The sequence below is a fragment of the Daphnia pulicaria genome, chromosome 11 (assembly GCF_021234035.1).
Source record: "Daphnia pulicaria isolate SC F1-1A chromosome 11, SC_F0-13Bv2, whole genome shotgun sequence".
Lineage (NCBI taxonomy): Eukaryota > Metazoa > Arthropoda > Branchiopoda > Diplostraca > Daphniidae > Daphnia > Daphnia pulicaria.
The window spans coordinates 2,414,696-2,437,312 of NC_060923.1; the positions used below are offsets into that span (position 1 = coordinate 2,414,696).

Here is a 22,617-nt window from a genome sequence, read left to right on the forward strand (position 1 = left end):
ACCGTGACTCCAGCACGTACCAACATCTTATTTCCTTCTTTCCTACCGTAATATCATTAGCCCCGCGGTATTAAACAGGAAAGAATGCGAAGAAAGGTCGAACGAAACAGAATCGATGGGCTTTTGATAACAAAATTACATACAGAATAACAATTCCATCGCATGGGGGGATTTCTAATACCCTAAAGCCATTTTTACCCACCGAAATTAAAAGTATGGAAAAATGTTCAGTAAAAGATGATTACAATAAACTTACAAAGCATTTTTAAGTGTTGAAGCCAAAAATAATATTCGCAAAACATATGGAATAAGGTCTACATCTAAAGTCATAGCAATCTTTTCCTACTTAGAAATAAGAGTATCAAATATAGGCCTACCTTTTAAAAAATGAGCTTACGGCGTTTCTTTTTTCCTTTAGCCTTTCACATGAGTTTTTATCTAGCATTTGTTGAATGTACCTATACGCAGTCTCAGTTGCGTTGAGACGACCGTGTGTTCCATCATGATCTTGTGTAAATCAATTCAATTCTTATTGGCGGAGTTAATTAATCGTCGCCGAAAACCAGTGCTGCTGTTGGTCCTTGTGTGCTGGATAACATTTTGTGTTTCATTTTTCCTTCTGACGATTTCCTATCACGAGCTTATGATCACTTTCAATCCATACCGGAGAAAGTCCCTGTGCATAGACAGTTTGGTCCTAACTCCTCCGCCATCTGCTGACGGCCTTGTCATGACGGCCAATCTCCTGCCCAGCCAGTGGACACCTTTCAACGGCAGACAATTCAACGATCGTTGCATCTTCTTCCACGAAACGAGCGGCAAAGCCCAACTGAATTTGCAGCAGAGCTGCGCCGGAATCGGCGGCCAAACACAATCCCGACCGGCCCGTCCAGCTCTTTCTCCGGCCGGAATCGAGTGGATGTTATTCCAGTAGTGCAGAATGATTATGAGAACTTAGAAACCTGCATGTTCCAAATTTGCTAAATGTTCCTGACTAGGCATTTATTATCATTTAAGCCTCGCTGTCAATGCAATGGGGGTTTGTTTACACTGTATAACATTTTCCTTTGTGTAGATTTCAGGTCAGCCATCGTAATCACAAGATATGCAAAATTTTCTTGTGCTGGTATTGATCTTTCATCAGCAGCAATCTCAGTATCATCGCTTGGGTTAATTTTCGTTAGTACTTTTTATACCTGAGACCTGCTAGATTTTTGATTGATGTGTGACTGTGGAATAATGCCGGTTAATTCTTGACTAGCACCACCAATAGATGTGATCGTTTTACCTAAGATGCTTCAAATGAATAAACACGTCGATGGGTAGATGAAAGAATGTCGTGTTGCAAGTGAAATTACTTTCATTCGGGCGGAGCTTCGTTTTTCTGATAACCAATGAGAATAATGAGCTTATTTAAAAAAGCAACGCCCCATAGAACTTTGAGGCTTTAACCTTAGGCTTTAACCTTAGGCTATTCACCGCCATCATGAATTTTCGTGAACACAAGATTAAAGTATTATTCCCGGACTGCAACGAACGATTGTACAGGGACAACAAGGAGAGGAAAGTGAAAACAAACCAGCCGTCAGTGTGCGGTATTACCAGCAACGTTAACTACTATCGTACATGTAGTAGCGATTAAGTTATTCTAATACGTGAAAGGATAGAATGATGCGACTTTTTCCAATTCGCTCTGTTCTTCGTTTTCCTTTGTCGCTTTCTCGGCTGTTGTTTCCTGCTTTGCTCTTAATCGTCATCTACATCTTCAGCCTCGTCGTGGTGGACTCATTTTATGCAGCAGAAAATCCAATACAAATCGTGTCGCCCCAGCCACCAGACCAGCCAAAACAAGTAAGTCCAGTGCATAGTAATTGATGGACGAAACATTATATTTATTAATTGTTTCCTGGTGCACGTTAAAATGTTATTGGAACAGTTATCTCCTGAGTCTCCTCCACGGAATCAAAAGTCTGGCGGGGATGAGAATGCTGTGCCTCATCCGAAATTCAATTTGATGGAAGAAACGTTCGGCAAAAAATGGGTCAAGAAATCGGATGACAACTATTTCTCGCCTGCCGATTGTACTGAAGGTAATTTAAAGTTTCACCTTATTCAGCTCGACCTGCAGGTTTGTAATTGTTATATGAACTGGATTTTCAGAGTATGCCAACAAGAATCAACTGCAACAGGACCATCCGTGTGTCATTCGGCTAATCAAGCAGAAATATCTGCGCCAACCAGCGTCCAAAACTCTTCCTTATCGACTGGGCGATCCCCAAACTCTCGATCCCTCTGACGGCCAAGCTCAGGGAATTTTAAGGATCTTGCGCAATCAAGTGACTAATACTATTTTCTCATTCAGTTTTATTATTCTTCAATTGTTATTATATTTTCTTTTGTAGACTAAAGGATTTTTCATCGAGTGCGGTGCGTATGACGGCGAAACTCTATCCAACACGTTATACATGGAGCGATCCTTCCAGTGGAGTGGTCTGCTCATCGAGGCCGATCAAATATCGCACAGTCAACTCGTGAACCGCAATCGTCGAGCCTACACTTCGCCCGTTTGTCTCAGCACCAAACCTTACCCCATGGAAGTAAGTCGGATAGTTTACTTTAGCTGGGAAATCATTATCTTGATGTCTCACTTGTTATTTGTAGGTTGATTTTAACGCAACCGTCGGGACTCTGGGATCGATTCTAGAGGATCAAAAAAATTCGGATCAAACGTCGGACAAGAAAAAGACGGAATCTGCAAAAGGCTCAGAAAACATTTACAAAGTTCAGTGTTTCCCGCTGTACTCGATGCTAGTCGCTGTGGGCAGAACTCGAGTCGACTATTTCAGTTTGGACGTCGAAGGTTCCGAGTACAAAATATTGGCCACCATTCCTTGGCACAAAGTCGACATCAAGGTATTTGACAGTAAATTGATTTCCGGTTGGATGTGCAACATCTAATTTTATTTTTTTATTGTAATGGAGACGTTGACTGTGGAATGGAATCACGTCCCAGAAGGTGAAGCCGCCATGACTCGATTGATGGAGAAGAACAAATTCGTCAAGTTTGGTTTGATTGAAATGAAATTCTCTCATGAAGTAGTTTACGTCCAGGATTTCCTGGACGACTTGAGAAAGTTCGAAGACTATTAAATAGGCTAATAATAAGACTTATTTACCTTGAACCAATTCCGGAAAAAATCGTCCAAAAACGTAAAAATGGGCGTATATGTATTCATCAATTGCTGTAATAGCCTGCATCAACAGGTTTCAAACGAAAGAAATTCAATTATTTCATGGCATTTACTAAATACTGCTTCAGTTATTGCGCTATTATGGCGTGAAAGCAATAAACGAAGTCATGAAATAATGGCAACCGACGGCCACTATCGCCGTGTCGTGATCAAAGTTAAATGCACAAGCGTCAGAACTACACGTTGCAGCTAGTGCAAGTAGTATACACCTCAAGAGATTCTGCTTTCCTGTCAAATATGTCTATATAGCTCACTAAAACTATTCACTGGTGAATGTCACCCGTGAAACATGCAGGTTCAACAGTTTATCACATTATTCATCAATGGATTCTGCATGGAGATGATGGTTAAATGTGATGGTGAGAGTTTTCCTCCCAAGAATCAATTTTCCAATTTCCCTTCCTTCCTGAAAGAAAGCCACAACACGATCAGCCATTCAGCCTGTAGCATTTTGAATATACAATTTGTGTGGAGCATTTTTTAAATACATCACTGTAATAGCCACTGGCTCCATTCGACATTGCAAGAAAATATGATGCCAGTAGACATTTTTCTTAGATAGATCATCAGTGTATAATCCATTCACGGCGTGGATTGGAGTCAAGCACGTCGCGAAGGGTCAACAACAAGTTACGGGTAAATCCTAGCTATTAGTCAATATCTTTTGCAATAAATTATCGCACTTTTTTGGGGGGGGTTTCAGAGAATGAAAAGGAAAGAAGCTGCTATCAAGTCAACATTAATCGTTATTTCTGTGTTGGTGATGCCATCAGAAGTGACGACACTCATCAGTGACACTCATCATTCTATTCATTCGGAGGCCAATCACAACCGTCTCATCTCACCTGCTCAACTTGACGGATGCTTCTATACAGACAGCTATTTGAATCGACGTCATTTGAAGATAAGAAGCGACGACATCATCTACGGAACCGGACCCAGCAGCAGAAGCGGCGAAGAAGAAAGATTTAAGCATCAGTGCCTTCAGCCTCGACTTGTTGTTCGGCGATACGAAAAGGAAGATGTCGTCCGCTGCCTAGATTCTTTGTGGGTGCGGAAGGGCAGCAGACAACCCGTATACATCGCCTTCGTAGGCGACTCGACTTCTCGGCAACACTTTGTCAGCCTCGTCAGGGTTAGCTTGCTCGATACATAGGCCTATGTATAGACTAAAGTTAAGAGCACTTCGATGCATTTCATGCAATAACCTTGATTCCTGTTTCTTTGATGAACAGTTGATTCCTGATTACGATAGAGAGACTGTAAGCCGATTCAACACTCCAACTGCTGAACAACTTTATCACGACGACATGAATATTACCAGTCCTCTTTTGGCCAATTTGAAACTCGCCTTTTTCTGGCGGAATCTAATCAACGAGGAGATGCTATCTCTTTTCAGGCGATGGGCATCTACAGAAGATCAATCGCAAGTCCCCGATTTAATTTTCTTTGGTGAGTTGAATTCAGCATTCTTGGTGTTGGGTACTATTGATCGCATACGCGCTGTGCAAGTGTGCATCTATAGTGTAAAAATATGTTTGACATATAATCGGCCCTCTATAAAATAGGCTATAACGTGAATTTCACCCTGAAATGAATAGGCGCAACCGTTCATCACATGCTTCCCAGTAATCATTTCAGTTTTGAAACGTACCAAACGTTGTTGGAAAATGAGTTGGTACCTCTCATGAAGAAAAGTTTGGCTGTTCATCCTCACCAGGAGATTATCTGGTTGAAACCAAGCCACACGATTGAGCGCAATGTGAACAGCGTGATTCCAGTATATCAAGACAAAATAAAGAAATACACTGCTATTCTCCCTCGGGCCTTAAAGTAAATAATATACCGTGAACATTTTCTTATATTAATCCAAATTTGTATATATTTTTAATGCAAGATGTTTATTGTTTCATGTAGAGATACGAGGATTGTGATTTGGGACACGATCAACGCCCTCGCCGAGGAATACATCCGCGCCTGCACTTTGACTCGGTACGACCGTCAAGACGTGCATTATTATGAAAATTGCCACGATCTCATCCATACGGGAATGAGGGCTATTTCAATAGGAACTCGACTCCTCTTGAACCACTTATGCAAAACACTATAGTCGGGGCTGCATGCTGGGATTCACTTTCTAATATATATTATTAATCTGTGTTTGCTTTTATCAGTTTGTTTTATATTGAACCAAAAAACAATACAGCAATTATTTTAACAGAAGAATGACTTATTATACACTTATACATATCACGCGTACACTTTCGATTTCTATTTATTTCTTTTATTTTTCTACGATTTTTAAAAATGGTTTCTTATCGATATCTAATCTGTAATCTAGCACTCAAATTAGAAAATTGGTGTCGTCTGCTCTTGTTTTCATACGTGGCACGAAAAATAGCATGTAACAAATAAATGTGGTCGTCGTGTCTCATTGTAGAATCTAGAATCGCTTAATAGTTGATACACACTCACGTGATGTAACAGGTAAATAAAACTAGGAAAACACATGGAATGATTATGGGATCTTTGAAACCTGTTCCAAATTTGTGATATTTTAGTTCCTGATGACTAATAGCATTTATCTGTTGATGCATGGTTGTTTATTATTTGCACTATATGTAACCTTTATCTTTGTGCAGATTTGAGGCCTATGCCAGCCATCGTAACCACAAGATATGCAAGATTTTCTTGTGCTAGTATTAACCTTTCAGCAGAAATCTCAATGTCTTCGCTTGGGTATTTATTTTCGTTTCTTTCATCCCTGTGACCTGCTAGATTTTTTATGCATGATGCATGACTTGCGTCAATGCAGTGTATAACATGGAAACCTTAAAATCTCCTGTTATTATTACCAATTAGTGTTTACCCACTGTCTACTTTAAACTTTTCTTACTTGTTGTTTCTGTCAATGATGTTTTTCGTAACCCATTTTGTATTTTTGATTTAGATAAACAGCATCCCGTTGGAGAAACTACCGATGTGGATCTAGCATCGAGTTACGTATCTCTTCTTCCTCTTTCTTTAAATGTTCTGATGGTGCACTCCCATGTGAGTGTGGGTATTTACGAGAACCTCCTTTTTCCTATATCCCACCTGGTCTGGTCAACTTTTCAGCGGATGGATGGATGGATTACTTGTGAATGGAAACCTGGTATTAATTCCCAGGCTTAAAGGTAGGAAAAATTTGTCTCATTTATTCCATTCTGACTATTTGATGGCGTTGATTATAAATCGTCAGGCCTAAAAAGTACGGATTACGATTATTATCTGATCCATGGCGGTTAACTGGGAATGTTTCCCCTTGCCATTTTTGTTTGTTCAGTCAGGGTTTTTTTAATCACTGATTTGTAGAACGCCTGTAAATCAGTCCCAATTTCGTACCTCACAACCTTGTCTGTGGGTAAACAATCAAACAAAAAAATATTTGAACTTTGAACACTCTAAGCAAAAAGTGCAACTAGACAAATTTTATGAACAAGAAAGACCTGTCCCCACTTCCACGTAGGCTGTCACCGTTCACTTTTTTATCGGAAACCTTTATTTGTCATGGTAGATAGTGGAAATATTGTTTACATTTTATACAGCGTAATTTAAAAAAACAAACAAATGAATGACACGATGACGCAAACATTCCGTTAGATTCAGAACGTTGTCATATTTTGTTGCAGTAAATTGTCAAGGTAATCATATCCGGAGAGACAGGCAATATCTTTATGATACCACCAGTCAGTTATATCTTCGTAGACTTTGGGTTTCTGTTGAGGATCGTTGAGTTTCTCGCAAAGTTCGCACCAGCCGCTGACTGGCCTTCTTACCACCTCGTAATCTTTTTTCCAGTCGAAATATTTCAGGTAGAGGCCGTCGTTCTCGTCCAGCAGTTTTAAATAATCGGCCAGGGCTTTTGGCGATTTGAAATCTCCCGCGTCTATGTAAGACATGGGTGGGGCGTACGCGGAGTAATCGGCGCCTCCGTAGACGATGGGGACAATGTCGGCCGCCATGGCTCGATAGAATTTCTCTGTGACGTAATCGGGACAAATGGCATTCTCGGCCGCCACGTAGAACTTGTAGCTGTCGAGTAACTTGTCGCACTTTTCACTCCGCAACGGCACGCACGTGAGAGATCCGCAACTGCCGTACGTGTCGATGGGGACGTGTTGGCCCACCAGTTCGAAATATTTTTCTCTGAGACTGTCGGTGCGGCAATGGGAGACGAACCAGGCGACCATTTTCGTCTTTTTGGCCAGCAGAAAATGATGTCGACTAAATGACTTGTTGCTGGGCATCATCATGGAAGCCGGATCAGGCGGAAGGACTTCCGGGCCAAGTCTTCCGGGCATGCTTGTGGGTGGGGGAAGGGCGTTGGTCCGTCGTTGAATTGCGCCATAAGTGCGGACGTCGTAAATGTCTGAATCACGTCGATAGGTCATGGTCCAGTTGAAAAAGTGTTTCGTTTGTGTAAACATGGGCATGTCGCTGGCAGTGACCATCGTCTCGTAATTGTAGAAAATGAACCGCTGATTGGGGCGACGCTGTTGCGGATCCGGCAAATCTCTTTCATTGAAATCGTTGGCGTGGAAAATGACGGCATCGCTGGCGTCCAGCAGACGTCTGTCGTCCGTCAAGAGACAATTTGTGATTCGACATCCGGCGTCTTTGAACGCCGTGCGCCCCAGTCCGAGTTCGAAATCCTTCGAGCTGAAATAGGAATTCCAAAATATAATCTTCTTGAACATCAGCGAATGATGATCTTTGTTATTTCGCTGATGTCGATTGTTTTTTGGGCGATTCACCCAATTGGCCAGGGTCTGTTCGCTACCAATTTCGCTGTGCAAAATGGATGGCATTTGAATCGCTCCGTTTTCCTGGTTTTTGGGTTGCCAGTTATCAATGAAATCAAGTTGATAGTTTGGATTTGATATGAATGTGATTTGTTATTTCCGCTTACCATTAAAACATTGAAGGTGACGACGCAAACTGTGACAAAGTAAATGGTTGCTAAAGCACCAAGGAGAAACCAATGGGCTGTCGTCATTCTCCTCCAGCTTCTCCTCCAGCAGATGAGGACGACTAGCCGTCGGGTCTGTCGTAACATGTTTTCGCCACTAAATTTAGGCCCACTCTGAACCGATCGAACCCATAATAACTTTGTCAATCACCTGATATAGGCCTTTTGAAACAATCACAAGGGAAATATTCACGTCGCACCCAAAACTGAATAAGCCGAAACAGAACCTACTGTATCACGATTATTGCGTCCGCGGAGTCAAATCTTTTTTCTCATCCGAAGCTAAGAAAATGTTCCACCTTGACTAGCAGAACAATTAGATTCAAGTCGACGATCGCTGGCTTGAGGATATAACATGAAGGGCGATGGTTTTGGTGGCCTTGTGCATATCCTCGGGAAGTCTGGATTCGATCTGCCGCGTCATTAGACATTTGTGTTGATGGCGATCAATCAGATTCTTATATCGCAGCTCAAGGGAGAATTAACCCCCACATTAAATCCCCTGAGCACTTGAATCTTACAGAATAAAATCTAATGCATTAGTGTAGATCAATGCCACTGTTTCAATTGATGGCCCTCCAGTCTTGCCTAGGGCTTTTTTCAATCACTCTGCAATTATTATCTCGTCAAAGTTGAGAGAAACGACCTTATCGCCCTTGTTATTATCCTGCTGTTCAATCTGTTCAATTCCAGATTTCACTTGTTGTTAGTGCAGGTCTCTTTCAGTCCGGATGAAAAGTAATTACATGTGAAGGTGATGCCCAGGTTCAATGTCGGAGGAGCTTTATTCTTCGACTGCTGGAATCGATCAATCGGATTGTTACGACGCCATCGTTTCATCTCATTCGTCGTCTGTTCCTGTCTCAATGTCTTTTTTGTCCTCGACATTTTGGTTATTTGCGGCTTATTTGTCGATTTAAATTCCGCCAATGGCCGAGTCCATCCATCGCCGTCCTTCCGTCCGTCAGAGTAAGATTTTGCAATTTCTAGAAAATTAGATATTTTCTGAACTCATTTTTCTCGTCAGTTTTCTATTGGAGGGACCGCCAAATAAATTAGACGTTCGCCTGTTGTGTTGGATTTCGTCCACTAGTCGTGACAAGGAGAATTCGATCCGGGAGACGTGGGGCAAACGGTGCGACAAATTAATTTTCATCTCCAACTCGCAACCGTTGGGAACGGCAAATCCAACAGAAGGTCAAAGTGAGGCTGGTGCTGGAATAGCCCGTTTATTTGCCAGGACGACATTGGACGTTTTAAAACAATTGCACGATCATTATTTGAATGACTCGGATTGGTTCCTCAAAGCTGACGCTGCAACGTGAGTTTACCCAAAATTAGAAAATTGATTTCAAAATTCGCTTCTCACTTGTATTTGAACGGCCTTTCATTCCACTCTGTCAGTTACGTAGTTGTCGACCAATTGAAATTGATGCTCTCAACCCACAACCCTGCCACACCCTGTTACATGGCTGGTAACAACAGAAATAACTCGGAGATTATCGGCGACGCTTACGTCTTGAGTCGAGAGTCCATCCGCCGACTGGTGCGCCAATTCCGGCGGCGGAATCCGGGCGTAGCGCCAGCTGATTGCGACAATTGGAGACATTCCCCGACAGCCCTTAAATCATTGCCGACAAGTTCCCGCTGCTTGGATCGACTAGGAATCGTCTCCTTGAGCACGCAGGACGATCGAGGTTGCGAGCGATTTCTCAACCAGAGTCTTGCCAAAGAATTAATTTTAAATGATAATGAAGCGAATGCCGATGGTTCTAAGACTCGCCGATGTATTTCAGATCGAGCCGTCATCTTCCCTCGACTTGGTGAACATGACTTTTATTTTTACGAACATTTGCTCTACCGTTTGAAAATGCCCGCCAATGTTATGAAGTAATAAGACGTAATAATGCCGGTTAATTCTTGACTAGCACCACCAATATCGTTTTACCTAAGATGCTTCAAATGAATAAACACGCCGATGGGTAGATGAAAGAATGTCGTGTTACAAGTGAAATTACTTTCATTCGGGCGGAGCTTCGTTTTTCTGATAACCAATGAGAATAATGAACTTATTTTAAAAAAAGCAACCCCCCATAGAACTTTGAGGCTTTAACCTTCGGCTATTCCCCGCCATCATGCATTTTTCGTGAGTTCCATTTAAAAAAAAAATTTTGCTCCTCAACCACCAAGAACGGTTTTCAGTGTGTGGTATAGCTAACGTCAACCATCGTACATATTGTAGCTAATACGATAGTCTAATATACTTTACGTGAAAGCATATGATGAGGCGACTTGTACCCATTCGCTTGTTTCATTTTCGTTTGTCGCTTTCTCGGCTTCTACTTGCTTCGCTCTTGTTCATGTTCTACATCTTCAGCCTCGTCGTGGTAGACTCATTTCATGCAAGAGATTGTCGAATAGAAATTGTGTCACCTCAACTGCACGAGTCAATACAAGTAAGGCTTATAATTATACTATACATTCTAATTGCTCATTCCTAAATTCATTTTGGACAGTTATCTCGCGAGTCTCCTTCGCTGCAGCAAAAGTCTGGCAGTGATGATGAACTGCCACCAAAGTACAATTTGATGGAGGAAACGTATGGCAGAAAATGGGCAAAGAAATCGGATGGAAACTATTTCTCGCCTGCCGATTGTACTGAAGGTAATTTAAAGTTTCACCTTCATATTGACCTGCAAGTTTTTTTATTGTTACAACGAATTGGTGGATTTTCAGAGTATGCCAACAAGAATCAACTGCAACAGGACCATCCCTGTGTCATTCGGCTAATCAAGCAGAAATATTTGCGCCAACCAGCGTCCAAATCTCTTCCGTATCGACTGGGCGATCCCCAACCGCTCAATCCCTCTGACGGTCCAGCTCAGGGAATTTTAAGAATCTTGCGCAATCAAGTGAATCTTCCCCTTCGTTTACTATTCGTTTTTTTTAATTTGTCTTGATTTGTAATTTCTCCTTCTTAAAGACTAACGGATTTTTCGTCGAATGCGGTGCCTACGATGGCGAATTCCTATCCAACACGTTATACATGGAGCGATCCTTCCAGTGGAGCGGACTGCTCATCGAGGCCGATCAAATATCGCACAGTCAACTCGTGAACCGCCGTCGTCGAGCCTACACTTCACCCGTTTGTCTCAGCACCAAACCTTACCCCATGGAAGTAATTTGGCTGGTTTACTTTAATTTGGAAATCATTATCTTGATGTCTTTACTTGTTATTTGTAGGTATTCTTTAACGGAACGTTCGGGACTCTGGGAATGATCATCGAGGATCAAGAAGAAGCTCAACAGACGTCTGACAAGAAGAAGACGGAATCTGCAAAAGGCACAGCAGAAAACATTTACAAAGTTCAGTGTTTCCCACTGTACTCGATGCTAGTCGCTGTGGGCAGAACTCGAGTCGACTATTTCAGTTTGGACGTCGAAGGTTCCGAGTACAAAATATTGGCCACCATCCCTTGGCACAAAGTCGACATCAAGGTATGTATAGCCCGAACATATTCAATGAGATTCTGGATTTTAATTTCTCAAACCTTTTCATTTGTAGACGGTAACCGTTGAGTATAATCACGTGCCTGAAGGCGAGGCCGCCATGACTCGTTTGATGGAGAAGAACAAATTCGTCAAATTTGGTTTCATTGAAATGAGGTTTTCCCACGAAGTAGTCTACGTCCAGGATTTCCTGGACGACTTGAGGAAGTACGCTGAATATTAAATAATACTTGTCGACTTGAGCCAATTGAAAATCGTCCAAAAACGTAAAAATGGGCGTATGTATTCATCAATTACTGTAATAGCCTGCATCAACAGGTTTCGAACGAAAGAAATTCAATTATTTCATGGCATTTACTAAATACTGCTTGAATTATTGCGCTATTGGCGTGGCTTGGCGTTCTGAAAGTTCCAGTTGTTGGCAAACTGAAACCGCTCGACTGGTCTCGACTTTTTGTCCTCCTCTTCATAAGTGTCCTCTTCCTTGTAGACGGGCCTTACCGGTCGGGCCGTTAGCGCTGGGCGACGGTCGATCACGATATTGTTGTTACTTTGTTTAGGAATCACGGCCGGTTGGCGGCTGTCGTTTTCGTTATCGAAACCGTCGAAATCAACGTCCCTCCGATTGATACCCCATGGTTGGCACCTGTCGAAGAAATGGCATTTTAATTTTCCTTTTTGAGACTTAGACAATTAATTGATTCCAAATTCATTACTTGCAGATTTCTTCGTTGAAGTAGAACCCGGTGGAACATTGTTTATTGTAGCCGTCGTCTCGGCATCTGCACATGCAGTTTCTCGAATCCCAATACCTTTGGTAATTGGTCAATTTCAATGTCAGATGGAAATAGCAATTAAGTTATACTGTGATAAGATTACCTGGTTTGGTTGTCGGATTCGCATTTGCGACGATCGTCGATATTGGAACATTCGCAACGGCACGCATTCGGCACGTACGCTTGATTAATCGTGCAATCCTGCAGTAGAGCATTTGTAAATTAATTGGCGTATTTCTAAAATGTAATTCCTTCAAATCTTGTTACCGATTCCTTGACCTTGCACTGGCATTTGCAAGCCGTGTGCTTCTCGACTGGCACCGACTCTTTTCCGGCGAATTTCATCCGACTGCCACCAGCGTATTGGGTCTTGAGCACCTGGAAGTGGACGATTTCAGTTCGGATGGGCTCGCAAACGAGGAGGTCCGAGCTGCAACATCCACCGCATCGTTCAATCCGCGTGCAAGTCGGATAAAAGAGAACCGATGAATCCGTGTTGGGCATGAGTGGAACTGTCGTTAGTTCCGGCATGCAATGCGCCGGTTTGGCCGGAACGCTAGCATCTGAAAAGTTCATTTTTTTTAAAATATGATTTAATCTAAATGTTTATAATTGCAGAAAGAAATGCGAAGCAAATATTTACCTCTTTCTTCACCACCTTGGCCCTTTGTACGCCCTATGCAAATAATTGCGTTAGAAAATTCTATTTTAGTCAAATTCTTATTTCTAGCGAGTTATTTTAGATTTTTACCATCGACTTCCCAAGCGCCGTAGACGTATGGAGTATCGCCAGGGGCTTCACCTTCAACAACTGTGACATTGTCGACGAATTTCAGGAATTCAGACCAATCGCCGGCTTCGTTCAATTGATTCAACAAACTCAGAGGAATCTATTTTACAAAAACAAATCAAATCATTATTTTTAAAAAAATTTATGAAGAGTAAAAACCGGATCAACATACTTGTTGGTGCATTTTTCTAGGTGATGAATATCCGGCATCCTGTTCGTCTGCATTGACGGAAATGTTGAAATGGTTTTTTTTTTAGGAATGACTCAATCGAACCAAAAAGTTGACTAAAAGGACAAAATTATACCTTGTGGAAAGACGACAGTTGCTGAATTTCTGGCTTCTGGATATCGTTTGATCTTGCTGCTTGTTGTTGTTGTTGTTGTCCTCCTCGTTGTCGCAGTCGGTCTAAACCAGTTCTGCTGAGCCTTGACAATCTCAGAAAAGTACGTCAAGACCAAAACGAAAGCGATGAATGTCACCCGGCGATGTTGAAAGCTCTGGCCGTTCGCCATGTCCTGCTCCCGATCTGCAATCCGGTTCTTAATGGAGAATAATGGCGTTAAATGTTGAAGTGATTTTGCTAGCAACGTTTCAGGTTCGGTGTCTGAATGTCGACTGGGAAAAAAACTTTGGTCGCAGTTGCAGTCTTTCTTCTTCCTTCGCTTCGTTCTTTTTTCTTATTCGCCTCAGTCACTTCCCGTTTACAAAAGTCAAACGATGCCCGGCTATCTCGGCTTTCAATCGCTTCGTAATTGACTGTGGAAGGCGCTGGAAGGTCTGCTGTTGCGCACCAGAGTCACGATGCAGAGTTTCTCGTGACGTTCGAACAAGAGAATTCAATCAGATAAATAAAATACTATTTAAATTTAAAAAAAACGAATAAAGTGGTTGTTTGGAACGTTTTAGAGAGCCAGCAATATGCTGGTTTCACTCAATACTGAAGGCTGTGTGTGTTGCTGATACGAATATTGACTCGGGAGAAAGTGTCGGTTATTTGTAGATATTTTCAGAGAAAGTATATAGTCTACTAACTTCACGGACTTTCCCTTTTAGTTTATGGCTGTACGTCTAGCAGCTGTAAAGAGAATGAGTTGGGTACTGTTGCGGTTTCGGAAAGTTCGGGCGGATATTAAAGTCGAAAGCGGATGCGATGATGTTTTGTAAACTGTTATCTGCCTCTTGAAAGTTTGTCGCTCAACACTTTTTCCGGTATGTGAAAACCCATCTAGAATGATTCATCTCTTCCCTATTACAGAATTTTAAATTTGATTCATTATTTTTCTTTAGTTTATTGGACAGCCATGTCACGTCCATGATCCATATCCATTCACAGCATCCGCGTAGTGTACGATGTTATTGACTATTGTGCAGAAAATTATGTTGTTGAATTTTCACTATGGTATCTTAATACTTCAAATTCAAAATTTTCTAACATTCATTCCACAAAACATGTGAAGTAATCAAGTAATTTGTTTCAATTTGAAATTTAAAACGTTAAAAATAATATGGTGAAAACAGAAGAGGCTTCGGTTTGTGTTGTTGCCCTGATTCCTTTCCCATCCTCAGAAAATAATTTTTGACGGGACACCGCGACTCAGCATTATTCATATTCGTTCGTTTTTCGATTCCCGGCTCGGATTTCTTAACAGATTAAAAGTTTAATTCGTACTCATCAAACCATGGTAAATATTGTACATAAACGACTTGAATTCTACTCATAAATTTCGAGGTTTGACTTGAATGTCTCGACTAAACGGCGTTATGAAAGTAACGTTACTTTTCTTCCAAGGCTGTGTTTCATTTCTCCTTTCAATTCAAATTGTTTTAAAGAAGTCAGTCATCTATGCTCAAAAGATGCTCACTATATAATAATAGACTCATAGTTGGGGATTGTGCAAAAGTTTTAAATTTGATACGACTGTAAGCGATTTGTGGATTAGATTTAGCCTCTTATTTTCATTTGACAGTTCCGAAACCAGTACGACAATGATGTCACAGTGTGGAGCCCACAAGGCAGAATCCATCAAGTTGAATATGCCATGGAGGCAGTCAAACAGGGATCAGCCACCATTGGTCTGAAGAGCAAGACACATGCTGCAATTGTGGCTTTGAAACGAGCAACATCTGAGCTGTCTGCTTACCAGAAAAAGATCATTCCTATTGATACACACATGGGTATGACAATTGCTGGTTTGACAGCTGATGCCCGTTTCCTCAGTCGCTACATGAGAACCGAGTGCCTCAACCATCGCTATTCCCACGATGAACCTCTGCCCGTCTCCCGACTCATTGGTAATTTGGGCAACAAACTTCAGGTCTGTACCCAACGCTACGATCGTCGTCCATACGGAGTTGGCCTTCTTGTTGCTGGCTACGATGTAAGTACACAGATTAATTTGAAGCTTGTATAGCAGTTTAAATAAATCTTTTATTTTTAAAACAGAGCAAAGGTCCTCATATCTACCAGACGTGCCCGTCAGCCACGTATTTTGATTGCAAAGCCATGGCTATTGGTGCTCGATCACAATCAGCACGCACGTACCTGGAAAAGCATTTGAATGAATTTTTGGAGTGCTCTGTCGAGGACTTGGTGCGCCACGGACTTCGAGCTCTTCGCGACACGTTACCCAACGAAGTCGAACTTACTTCAAAGGTAATTTATAATTGGTTGGCTTTAAATGACAATGTAAACTAATGCAATTATTTACTTTTAGAACGTCTCAATTGGTGTTGTCGGCAAAGGCATGGATTTCACCATTTACGATGATGGTGGCGTCGAATCTTTTCTGGCTGGTTTGGACAAGGAGGACCGTCGTGGTGGAAGGCCGCTGCCCCCCGATGTTGAAGAAGAATTGAAGGTACGAATATATTAAAACTAAAGCGAAAGTAATTCTGTGAGTTAAACAAATGCATTGTGTTGTAAAGGAGGTTCCAATTGGCGAATCTCCAGCACCCGACCAAGATCCGGTTATGGCAGTTGAAATGGACGTTGAGCAGCACAGTGGTAAAGACTGATTTCAGAAAAAAAGACAATGATTTGGAATGTCATTTTTTGGTATTGCGCCCAATACAACATGATCCGAAGTTATCGGGCACATTGGTTGTAAATCTGTTTTCATTCACTGGTTTTTACTTGGTTAAATAAGTTGCAGGTAAAATCATTTTATTACAATTCGGTTACAGGTGTGTAGATTTCGTTACCATGGTTACACCCGTTATAAGAAACAATAACACAAACTATAACCTGCTTGGAAGTCCCTTTTACTCTGACAAATCAGGTTTAGATTGGAGAGTAAAGCAGTCAAAATGGATCCATTTTATACGGCCATGAGTCTTTACCGGAAAAGAAATTTTGTTCAGTGTGCAAAAGTATGTTCGGATATTTTACGAGACGACGGACAACATCAGGCGGCTTGGGTATTGAAAGTGAGAGCCTTGACTCAACGAGTAGCCTACGACGACACGGATGTTTTGGAAAGTTTAGCCGAATCTACCTCGATAGAAAATCACTGGACTAAAACTGCGCCACCTGGAACGTCTACTGTTACAAAAACAGCTCGTCGGGACCCGACCACAGGGACGAACAGACCACCGACTCAATCTCGACCTTTGAGTGGTGTCGTTCGTCTAAATCACAGTGGGTTGGGAGGATCACACGATATTAATAATAGCCAAACAACTGCAAAGAGTCGAGTTCAGACGAGTCGATTGTTAAGTCGGCTGGGTACAGCTTCGTTGTCAACAGAAGCAGAATCATTCATCAACGTGGCGCGTTTAAATCTGGCACAATATGCAGCTTTATCCCAACTAGCCAAACCACTTTTCGAATACCTTTACTATGTTCAAGGGGATGTCAAAAATGTAAGTTTAGTATTTTTTTGTTTGTCTAATTGTGCCAAATTTACATAAATGGTAAATGTTATCCGGCTAGGCATTGGAATTGGCGAATCAAGCTCAACACCACTCATCTACTCTCCATCTGCGCAACAGCGACGAGAAAAATCATTACTGGAAATTTGCAATAGCTAGATGTTTGGTATACATCAGGAGTCAAACTGTTTAAAAGGTTTTGGCGGATAATGTTTTTATAAATTATCTTTAAAGGTACGTCTAGGGCTTGTACGTCAAATAGTTCAGACTACGTCGGATTGGTACATCCAAATGAATAGTTCAGACGGTGTGCTATTAATGGCAAAATCATACCTGATTGTCGATCAACCACTTACTGCCCTGGAGATTTACAAAAAAGGATTAGAGAAGTTTCCTAAAGATACGGTTATCCTATCAGGAATCGGCAGGTGAGGGTCCAGTCAAACATGTTACCACTTTTAAGGAACTAAAACTTAATAACGCGTGCCTTTGAGCAATTAGGATATATGAAGAGCTTCGACAACCGGAAGACTCCGTTTCAACCTACAAGGAAGTCCTGAATTACGATTGCAGCAATACTGAAGCAGTGGCTTGCATTGCAGCACATTTCTTTTATACTAGCCAGCCAGAATGGGCCCTCGTTTTCTACAAGTTAGGCTTACTAAAATGTTTACAGTATTATTGACAGTGGCTAATTGTTAACTTTCCTCTAAGGCGGCTACTTCAAATGGGGATTCACACTGCTGAAGTTTTTTGTAATATTGCACTATGCTGTCTGAAAACGCAACAATATGACATGATCGTTCCTTGTATTGAAAACGCCCTGAATCTTGCTGTAAAAGATGATTTACTGGCTGAAGTATGGTACAACGCTGGTCATGTAGGTCTTGCAATGGGAAACTTGGAACTGGCGGAGAAATGCTGGGAGCTGACACGTCGCATTACCCCAAATCATAGTGAGGCTTGCAATAATTTGGCTGTTTTGGCCTTACTGGAAGGAAAAATACAAGAAGGAAAAGCACTACTTAATGTAAGGATAAAATTCAATTATTTATACAAACACCTGATTACTCATTCATTTCTAGGCATGTTTATCTTTGAATGAAGATCTTACTGAAGCCAAACTTAATCTTAAGCAACTATCAAACCAAGATAACGAAATGATGGAATGCTTAATATAAATTATACCATGAGTGTGACCAGCAAATTTATGAATGCTCTTTTATTACACTGCATTGTTGACTTTGATACTGCTAGCATTTAATAGTTGTTTCATCCCAATAAGAATTCCACTTCTTGTGTTGAAATCTTTTTCTGGGATCTTTATGGCTCCAAGACGGGTTGATGTTTGACATCAGTCCAGCCTTCTGTGCCATAGTCACCATGGTCCCAATACGCTTCTGTTGTCTTTTGCATAGATTCGTTACTCTGCGGGGTAACATACACCCATCAGTTCTCACAAACTGACTTAGAATCAGAACATCCTAAATAAAAACAAGAACTGAGAATATATTATAACATAAACATTTAAAAACTTACTGTGTGTTTCACATCTAGATTGAGTTTACACATGTAACAAGAATTGCAGTGTCCCTCACTATCTAATTTGACTGTAACTAGCTGGGTAACTCTGGAAGATGGGAGGTAAGACCCGGCAATCACTACAGTTCCGTCCGGTGTTTCATTTTGGGTAACTGTAAGTAAACGATCAATATGTGAATTTTTACAAATACCTAAATGATGTAGGAATATTACCCTGTTTAATATTTCGAGTACTCACTGCAAAAATATTACTAGTTTTCATAACATTTCTTTCAAAAATCTTTCGGCCTATTTGGGACAAGTTTCGCAAAGCCATGTTTTTTCTTTCAGTCTTATTCAACTCATGTTATGACAAAGCATTAGCTTTGATTTCTATCGCTAGATGGAGATGTTCAGCGTACTTTGAAATATCGAAGTGATCACTAGAGGGACATCTGATGTTTACATTTTAAAAGGATGTCTCGATGGTCTCGATTGTCTCGACAACTCGTTTTTTGTTTCATCTTTGTTTTTCGACAAAGGTAAAGCACAATTATTTATTCTCCTAATTTAATTAACAATTTTTATTTGTGGTGCCGCGCTCACGTTGAAATAGAAGTAAAAAAATAAAGTAATTTTTTTCTTTTATTTCAGAGCAACGGTAAATCGGTAATACGTAATATGAATCCATGTGTCTGTGTTGCTCTGAATTGTGATACTGGTTGAATAGTTGAAATGCACTAATGTAGCCTCTTATAGTCTGATCTGGTCTTCTTCACATTTTATTAGGTGGGGTGGCATCAAGCTTCATCAATTGGCAACATCGCTACCATTTGCTTCGACTGTAGCATGACTGTAGGCTGCGTCTTCCGATTTAAAATTCTTTATTTGTTTATTTAGACGGATTAAAAATTCACGTCGGTCGACCGACGGTCGTCATAGAGTAGACCTAGGATTGAGGCTTCCAAGTTCCAACTCAACGTAGTGTCATGTGCTGAACTGCTGAAGTTTCATCGTTTGGACATTTAAATGATTTAATGGTAGTAAGCAATTGCCCAATCTTAATATCTGCAAACGGGTGTACACGTGGTGGAGCAGTCAAGGAAATGTTGAAAACACAACCGGATTCTCTCTCCAGAAGTCCAGAACAAGACGTCAGGCATAAATGGTTTGGATTGGATTTCAATTTCTGCATGTTGAAAGGATTTTGTGTCACAAGAAAATTAAATTCTGTGAGTATATCTAGGGGTAATCACCATCGTTCACCTTAAATAAAACTGCAGGTCTAGGTTTTTTTCTACTTCATTGGCACTGCTTACATAATCCAGTGGTAAAGAACAAGTGAACTTGGGCATTCAGTGTCTGCCACGCCCCAACCTGAACTGCTGGAGGTACACAAAATGTTTGATGACTTAAAAATCTTTTGACACTGCTGCTGACACATGTGCCGCATGATTATTGGGTAAGGCTATTGCAACCTTTCATTGTGTGTGTGTTTTCATTAAAAAAAAATTAACATGTTCTATATTGATTTTAATGAAATTTCTCTTCTCAGCTAATCGTTTGATCTACAAACATCCAACTGAATAGGTATTGAAGGATAGTGTTTAAAAGGTGGGAAATGGATGGAAAATTTTGTACGATAAAATGCTGCATATCATTATAACGATGGCACAGGTATGCTGTATTTCTTCAATGGCCCAAGTTTAAATTCAATTCTCTGGTTGTGAAAATAGTGAGTGTTGGTGGCCCAACCTAATTTGAATAACATTAAGCTTTTGAGTCGAATCTATAGAGTAACGTGATGGCTCGCAGTCCTTTTAAAGATGATAATTTAACTTGTATTTTACAATTGATACATTGAAATCCTAAAACTTTTGACAGGATAAATTTGTGTCATCCACTGCTTCGTGAAAATGTGTTAGAGTGAAACACTGTTCAATTGTTGACTTTGTTTCCGTTTTAAGTCATTTGGTATTAATTTGATATTGTTTTTTGTAGACCCATCCCCGGCAACGTCAACCTGCAGAAGGAAGAGCGAAGAGGCCAGTTTGCATTTCCTTCACTTTCGAAGGTCACGGAGATCATTACGTAAAACTGTCAATGTTGTGGTGTAGAGGTTGGGTAAGAAAAGAAAGTTTTACATAACCATTTGGTATTCATTTTGATAATGTTTTTTGTAATTTTGTAAACCCATCCCCAGCAACGTCAACCTGCAGAAGGAAAGGCCAGTTTGTATGTCTTTCAACCGAAGGTCACGGAGATCATTACGTAAAAAAGGTAAAACTTTCATGCATTTCATTTCATGAGTGGTGTAGAGGTTGGGTGAGAACGAGGAACGACACGTGTTGCAAAATTATAAAGTAGGAACAATTGCCGCAAGGCTTGAGTTGAGAGGTAAGGGTGAGAAGAAGTCGTATAAAAGGAGAGAGAAAAGGCGACAGAGATCAGACGAGTGAACGTCTACGACACGGCAACAACTGCAGCGCACCAGATGACTTCTTCATCTCATTATCAGTTCGCAATCATGGGTAAATAATCAATTTTAATTCGAGTCGTGAATGAATTTTATCATATGTTAGTTGTTGATATGACTAGTTGTATTCGAAAATTAATTTTTCAATCGTTTATTGTATAGTTAACTATGACGCCGTGCTGCAGTTGGGTGTTGCATCGTTGATGTCGACCACGAGAGATAATCGTATTGCAACATACTCTGCTCCATCTTAAAACATGGGTAAATATTCTGTTTGTTTTTAACATGGAGTTGTGAATCATTCCATATTTTTCTATTCGTTAATTTACTAGTTCTAACTAATAATTAATGTCAAATTATTTTTTGTCTAGTTCACTATGGGTCGTGCTGCTGTTGGGTGTTGTATCGTTGATGGATGGGGAATCCACGGGAGTACCGATGTCTTCTGGGTATAGTGATACCAAACCGCAACGCTGCCGCTTTACTACACAACGAAGTCAACATACGGAACATCTACTTCCCGAGGCCCCTAAACACTACACCACCAAGGCTGTTGGTATTAAACTAAAACCTACCGATGCCTCATCTAACTATACTAATGCTCCCATGTACTATTCTGTTCCCAGCTACTACACCGAGGATCTAACTTGTTAAATCACCGAAACGCCCAAGTACTGCACTACAACCTACGTTGCCCCAACTTACACCACGAAGTCAGCCGAGTACTACACCACGAAGTCAGCCGAGTACTACACCACGAAGTCAGCCGAGTACTACACCACGAAGTCAGCCGAGTACTACACCACGAAGTCAGCCGAGTACTACATCGCGAAGTCAGCCGATAATTCGTACAACGTAGAATCGTAATATTAAACCGATGCTCCAGTTTACTACAGTACAACCTGCGCCATCTCCCAGATATTACATCACCAAGACAACCGATTATTACATTATGCTACTACCACCTACTACACCGAAGCACCGAAGTATTACTCTGCCAAGAATTGTTACATCACTAAGGCAGCCGACTATTACACCACAAACTACGCTTCCCCAACTTACTACATGGAGCTTACTTAATGCCAGAGCCGACTATTTGAGTTTATTATTATTTGTCGGTTGTCTTCATTATCATTGGTCACTAGGGAGTTAATTGTTGATCTTAAATGAGTAAATAAAAATGTTGATGCGGGTAATTCGTTTGCAAGACTTTGGTAGTAACTTCAAGCCTATCAACGTTGTTCCATGTCTCAGAGGTGATTACTGCCATAGTCACTCTACATACGGACATGTTCTAGCGGTTTAACGATGAATTCAAGGGTAAGTTACGAACAAACTTGCAACTGTTGGATCTGTTAAAGAAGTGGCTGATCTTGGTATAAATGAAAGACTTTGAAGTTGAAAATTCCTA

General features: G+C 41.0%; 9 protein-coding genes and 3 long non-coding RNA genes across 14 annotated transcripts; 9 read left to right on the top strand and 3 right to left on the bottom strand.

The window, feature by feature from the left end:
* Window positions 1-1,505: 1,505 nt before the first annotated feature.
* LOC124315391 lies at window positions 1,506-3,304 on the top strand. Its single transcript, XM_046781044.1, has 6 exons — window positions 1,506-1,851; window positions 1,937-2,090; window positions 2,161-2,336; window positions 2,403-2,597; window positions 2,662-2,913; window positions 2,983-3,304. Exons 1-6 carry the CDS (start codon window positions 1,669-1,671, stop codon window positions 3,148-3,150), a joined length of 1,128 nt encoding a protein of 375 aa, XP_046637000.1. The 5' UTR covers window positions 1,506-1,668; the 3' UTR covers window positions 3,151-3,304.
* Window positions 3,305-3,854: 550 nt separating this feature from the next.
* Window positions 3,855-5,478, top strand: LOC124315419. The gene is made up of 4 exons (XM_046781089.1): window positions 3,855-4,386; window positions 4,487-4,703; window positions 4,853-5,084; window positions 5,169-5,478. Exons 1-4 carry the CDS (start codon window positions 3,958-3,960, stop codon window positions 5,359-5,361), a joined length of 1,071 nt encoding a protein of 356 aa, XP_046637045.1. The 5' UTR covers window positions 3,855-3,957; the 3' UTR covers window positions 5,362-5,478.
* Window positions 5,479-5,530: 52 nt separating this feature from the next.
* On the top strand, window positions 5,531-6,240 carry LOC124315800. 2 transcript variants are annotated; one of them, XR_006911694.1, is made up of 3 exons: window positions 5,531-5,738; window positions 5,894-5,990; window positions 6,202-6,240. It is a non-coding gene; the product is annotated as an uncharacterized LOC124315800 (long non-coding RNA). The 2 variants fall into 2 exon arrangements; XR_006911695.1 differs by having other exon boundaries at window positions 6,210-6,240.
* Window positions 6,241-6,255: 15 nt separating this feature from the next.
* On the top strand, window positions 6,256-12,020 carry LOC124315394 (protein Star-like). 2 transcript variants are annotated; one of them, XM_046781048.1, is made up of 7 exons: window positions 6,256-6,427; window positions 10,640-10,718; window positions 10,779-10,926; window positions 10,999-11,174; window positions 11,246-11,440; window positions 11,506-11,760; window positions 11,828-12,020. In XM_046781048.1, exons 3-7 carry the CDS (start codon window positions 10,851-10,853, stop codon window positions 11,993-11,995), a joined length of 870 nt encoding a protein of 289 aa, XP_046637004.1. In that variant the 5' UTR covers window positions 6,256-6,427; window positions 10,640-10,718; window positions 10,779-10,850; the 3' UTR covers window positions 11,996-12,020. The 2 variants fall into 2 exon arrangements, with proteins under 2 accessions (XP_046637004.1, XP_046637003.1); XM_046781047.1 differs by lacking the exon at window positions 6,256-6,427 and having other exon boundaries at window positions 10,506-10,718.
* LOC124316027 (alpha-(1,3)-fucosyltransferase C-like) lies at window positions 6,896-8,487 on the bottom strand. The gene is made up of 2 exons (XM_046781764.1): window positions 8,203-8,487; window positions 6,896-8,119 (listed from the first exon to the last, which is right to left on the bottom strand). The coding sequence occupies exons 1-2, from the start codon at window positions 8,347-8,349 to the stop codon at window positions 6,896-6,898; spliced, it is 1,371 nt and encodes a 456-aa protein (XP_046637720.1). The 5' UTR covers window positions 8,350-8,487.
* Window positions 8,490-10,172, top strand: LOC124315463 (glycoprotein-N-acetylgalactosamine 3-beta-galactosyltransferase 1-like). Its single transcript, XM_046781149.1, has 3 exons — window positions 8,490-9,231; window positions 9,290-9,583; window positions 9,667-10,172. Exons 1-3 carry the CDS (start codon window positions 9,020-9,022, stop codon window positions 10,154-10,156), a joined length of 996 nt encoding a protein of 331 aa, XP_046637105.1. The 5' UTR covers window positions 8,490-9,019; the 3' UTR covers window positions 10,157-10,172.
* A 14-nt stretch (window positions 12,021-12,034) lies between the features above and the next one.
* LOC124315369 lies at window positions 12,035-14,402 on the bottom strand. Its single transcript, XM_046781010.1, has 8 exons — window positions 13,644-14,402; window positions 13,511-13,557; window positions 13,300-13,438; window positions 13,192-13,224; window positions 12,816-13,111; window positions 12,652-12,749; window positions 12,489-12,584; window positions 12,035-12,418 (listed from the first exon to the last, which is right to left on the bottom strand). The coding sequence occupies exons 1-8, from the start codon at window positions 13,849-13,851 to the stop codon at window positions 12,154-12,156; spliced, it is 1,182 nt and encodes a 393-aa protein (XP_046636966.1). The 5' UTR covers window positions 13,852-14,402; the 3' UTR covers window positions 12,035-12,153.
* A 475-nt stretch (window positions 14,403-14,877) lies between these two features.
* LOC124315521 (proteasome subunit alpha type-1-like) lies at window positions 14,878-16,447 on the top strand. Its single transcript, XM_046781256.1, has 5 exons — window positions 14,878-15,021; window positions 15,307-15,717; window positions 15,783-15,992; window positions 16,054-16,197; window positions 16,265-16,447. The coding sequence occupies exons 1-5, from the start codon at window positions 15,019-15,021 to the stop codon at window positions 16,352-16,354; spliced, it is 858 nt and encodes a 285-aa protein (XP_046637212.1). The 5' UTR covers window positions 14,878-15,018; the 3' UTR covers window positions 16,355-16,447.
* Window positions 16,448-16,544: 97 nt separating this feature from the next.
* Window positions 16,545-18,390, top strand: LOC124316028 (tetratricopeptide repeat protein 8-like). The gene is made up of 6 exons (XM_046781765.1): window positions 16,545-17,200; window positions 17,271-17,375; window positions 17,444-17,637; window positions 17,711-17,860; window positions 17,924-18,239; window positions 18,295-18,390. The coding sequence occupies exons 1-6, from the start codon at window positions 16,646-16,648 to the stop codon at window positions 18,388-18,390; spliced, it is 1,416 nt and encodes a 471-aa protein (XP_046637721.1). The 5' UTR covers window positions 16,545-16,645.
* A 23-nt stretch (window positions 18,391-18,413) lies between these two features.
* Window positions 18,414-19,120, bottom strand: LOC124315640 (28S ribosomal protein S18a, mitochondrial-like). The gene is made up of 3 exons (XM_046781441.1): window positions 18,965-19,120; window positions 18,749-18,903; window positions 18,414-18,693 (listed from the first exon to the last, which is right to left on the bottom strand). The coding sequence occupies exons 1-3, from the start codon at window positions 19,065-19,067 to the stop codon at window positions 18,463-18,465; spliced, it is 489 nt and encodes a 162-aa protein (XP_046637397.1). The 5' UTR covers window positions 19,068-19,120; the 3' UTR covers window positions 18,414-18,462.
* Window positions 19,121-19,334: 214 nt separating this feature from the next.
* On the top strand, window positions 19,335-20,806 carry LOC124315742. Its single transcript, XR_006911628.1, has 3 exons — window positions 19,335-19,962; window positions 20,020-20,192; window positions 20,286-20,806. It is a non-coding gene; the product is annotated as an uncharacterized LOC124315742 (long non-coding RNA).
* A 243-nt stretch (window positions 20,807-21,049) lies between these two features.
* LOC124315694 lies at window positions 21,050-22,402 on the top strand. Its single transcript, XR_006911551.1, has 4 exons — window positions 21,050-21,261; window positions 21,369-21,467; window positions 21,578-21,762; window positions 21,833-22,402. It is a non-coding gene; the product is annotated as an uncharacterized LOC124315694 (long non-coding RNA).
* Window positions 22,403-22,617: the final 215 nt, after the last annotated feature.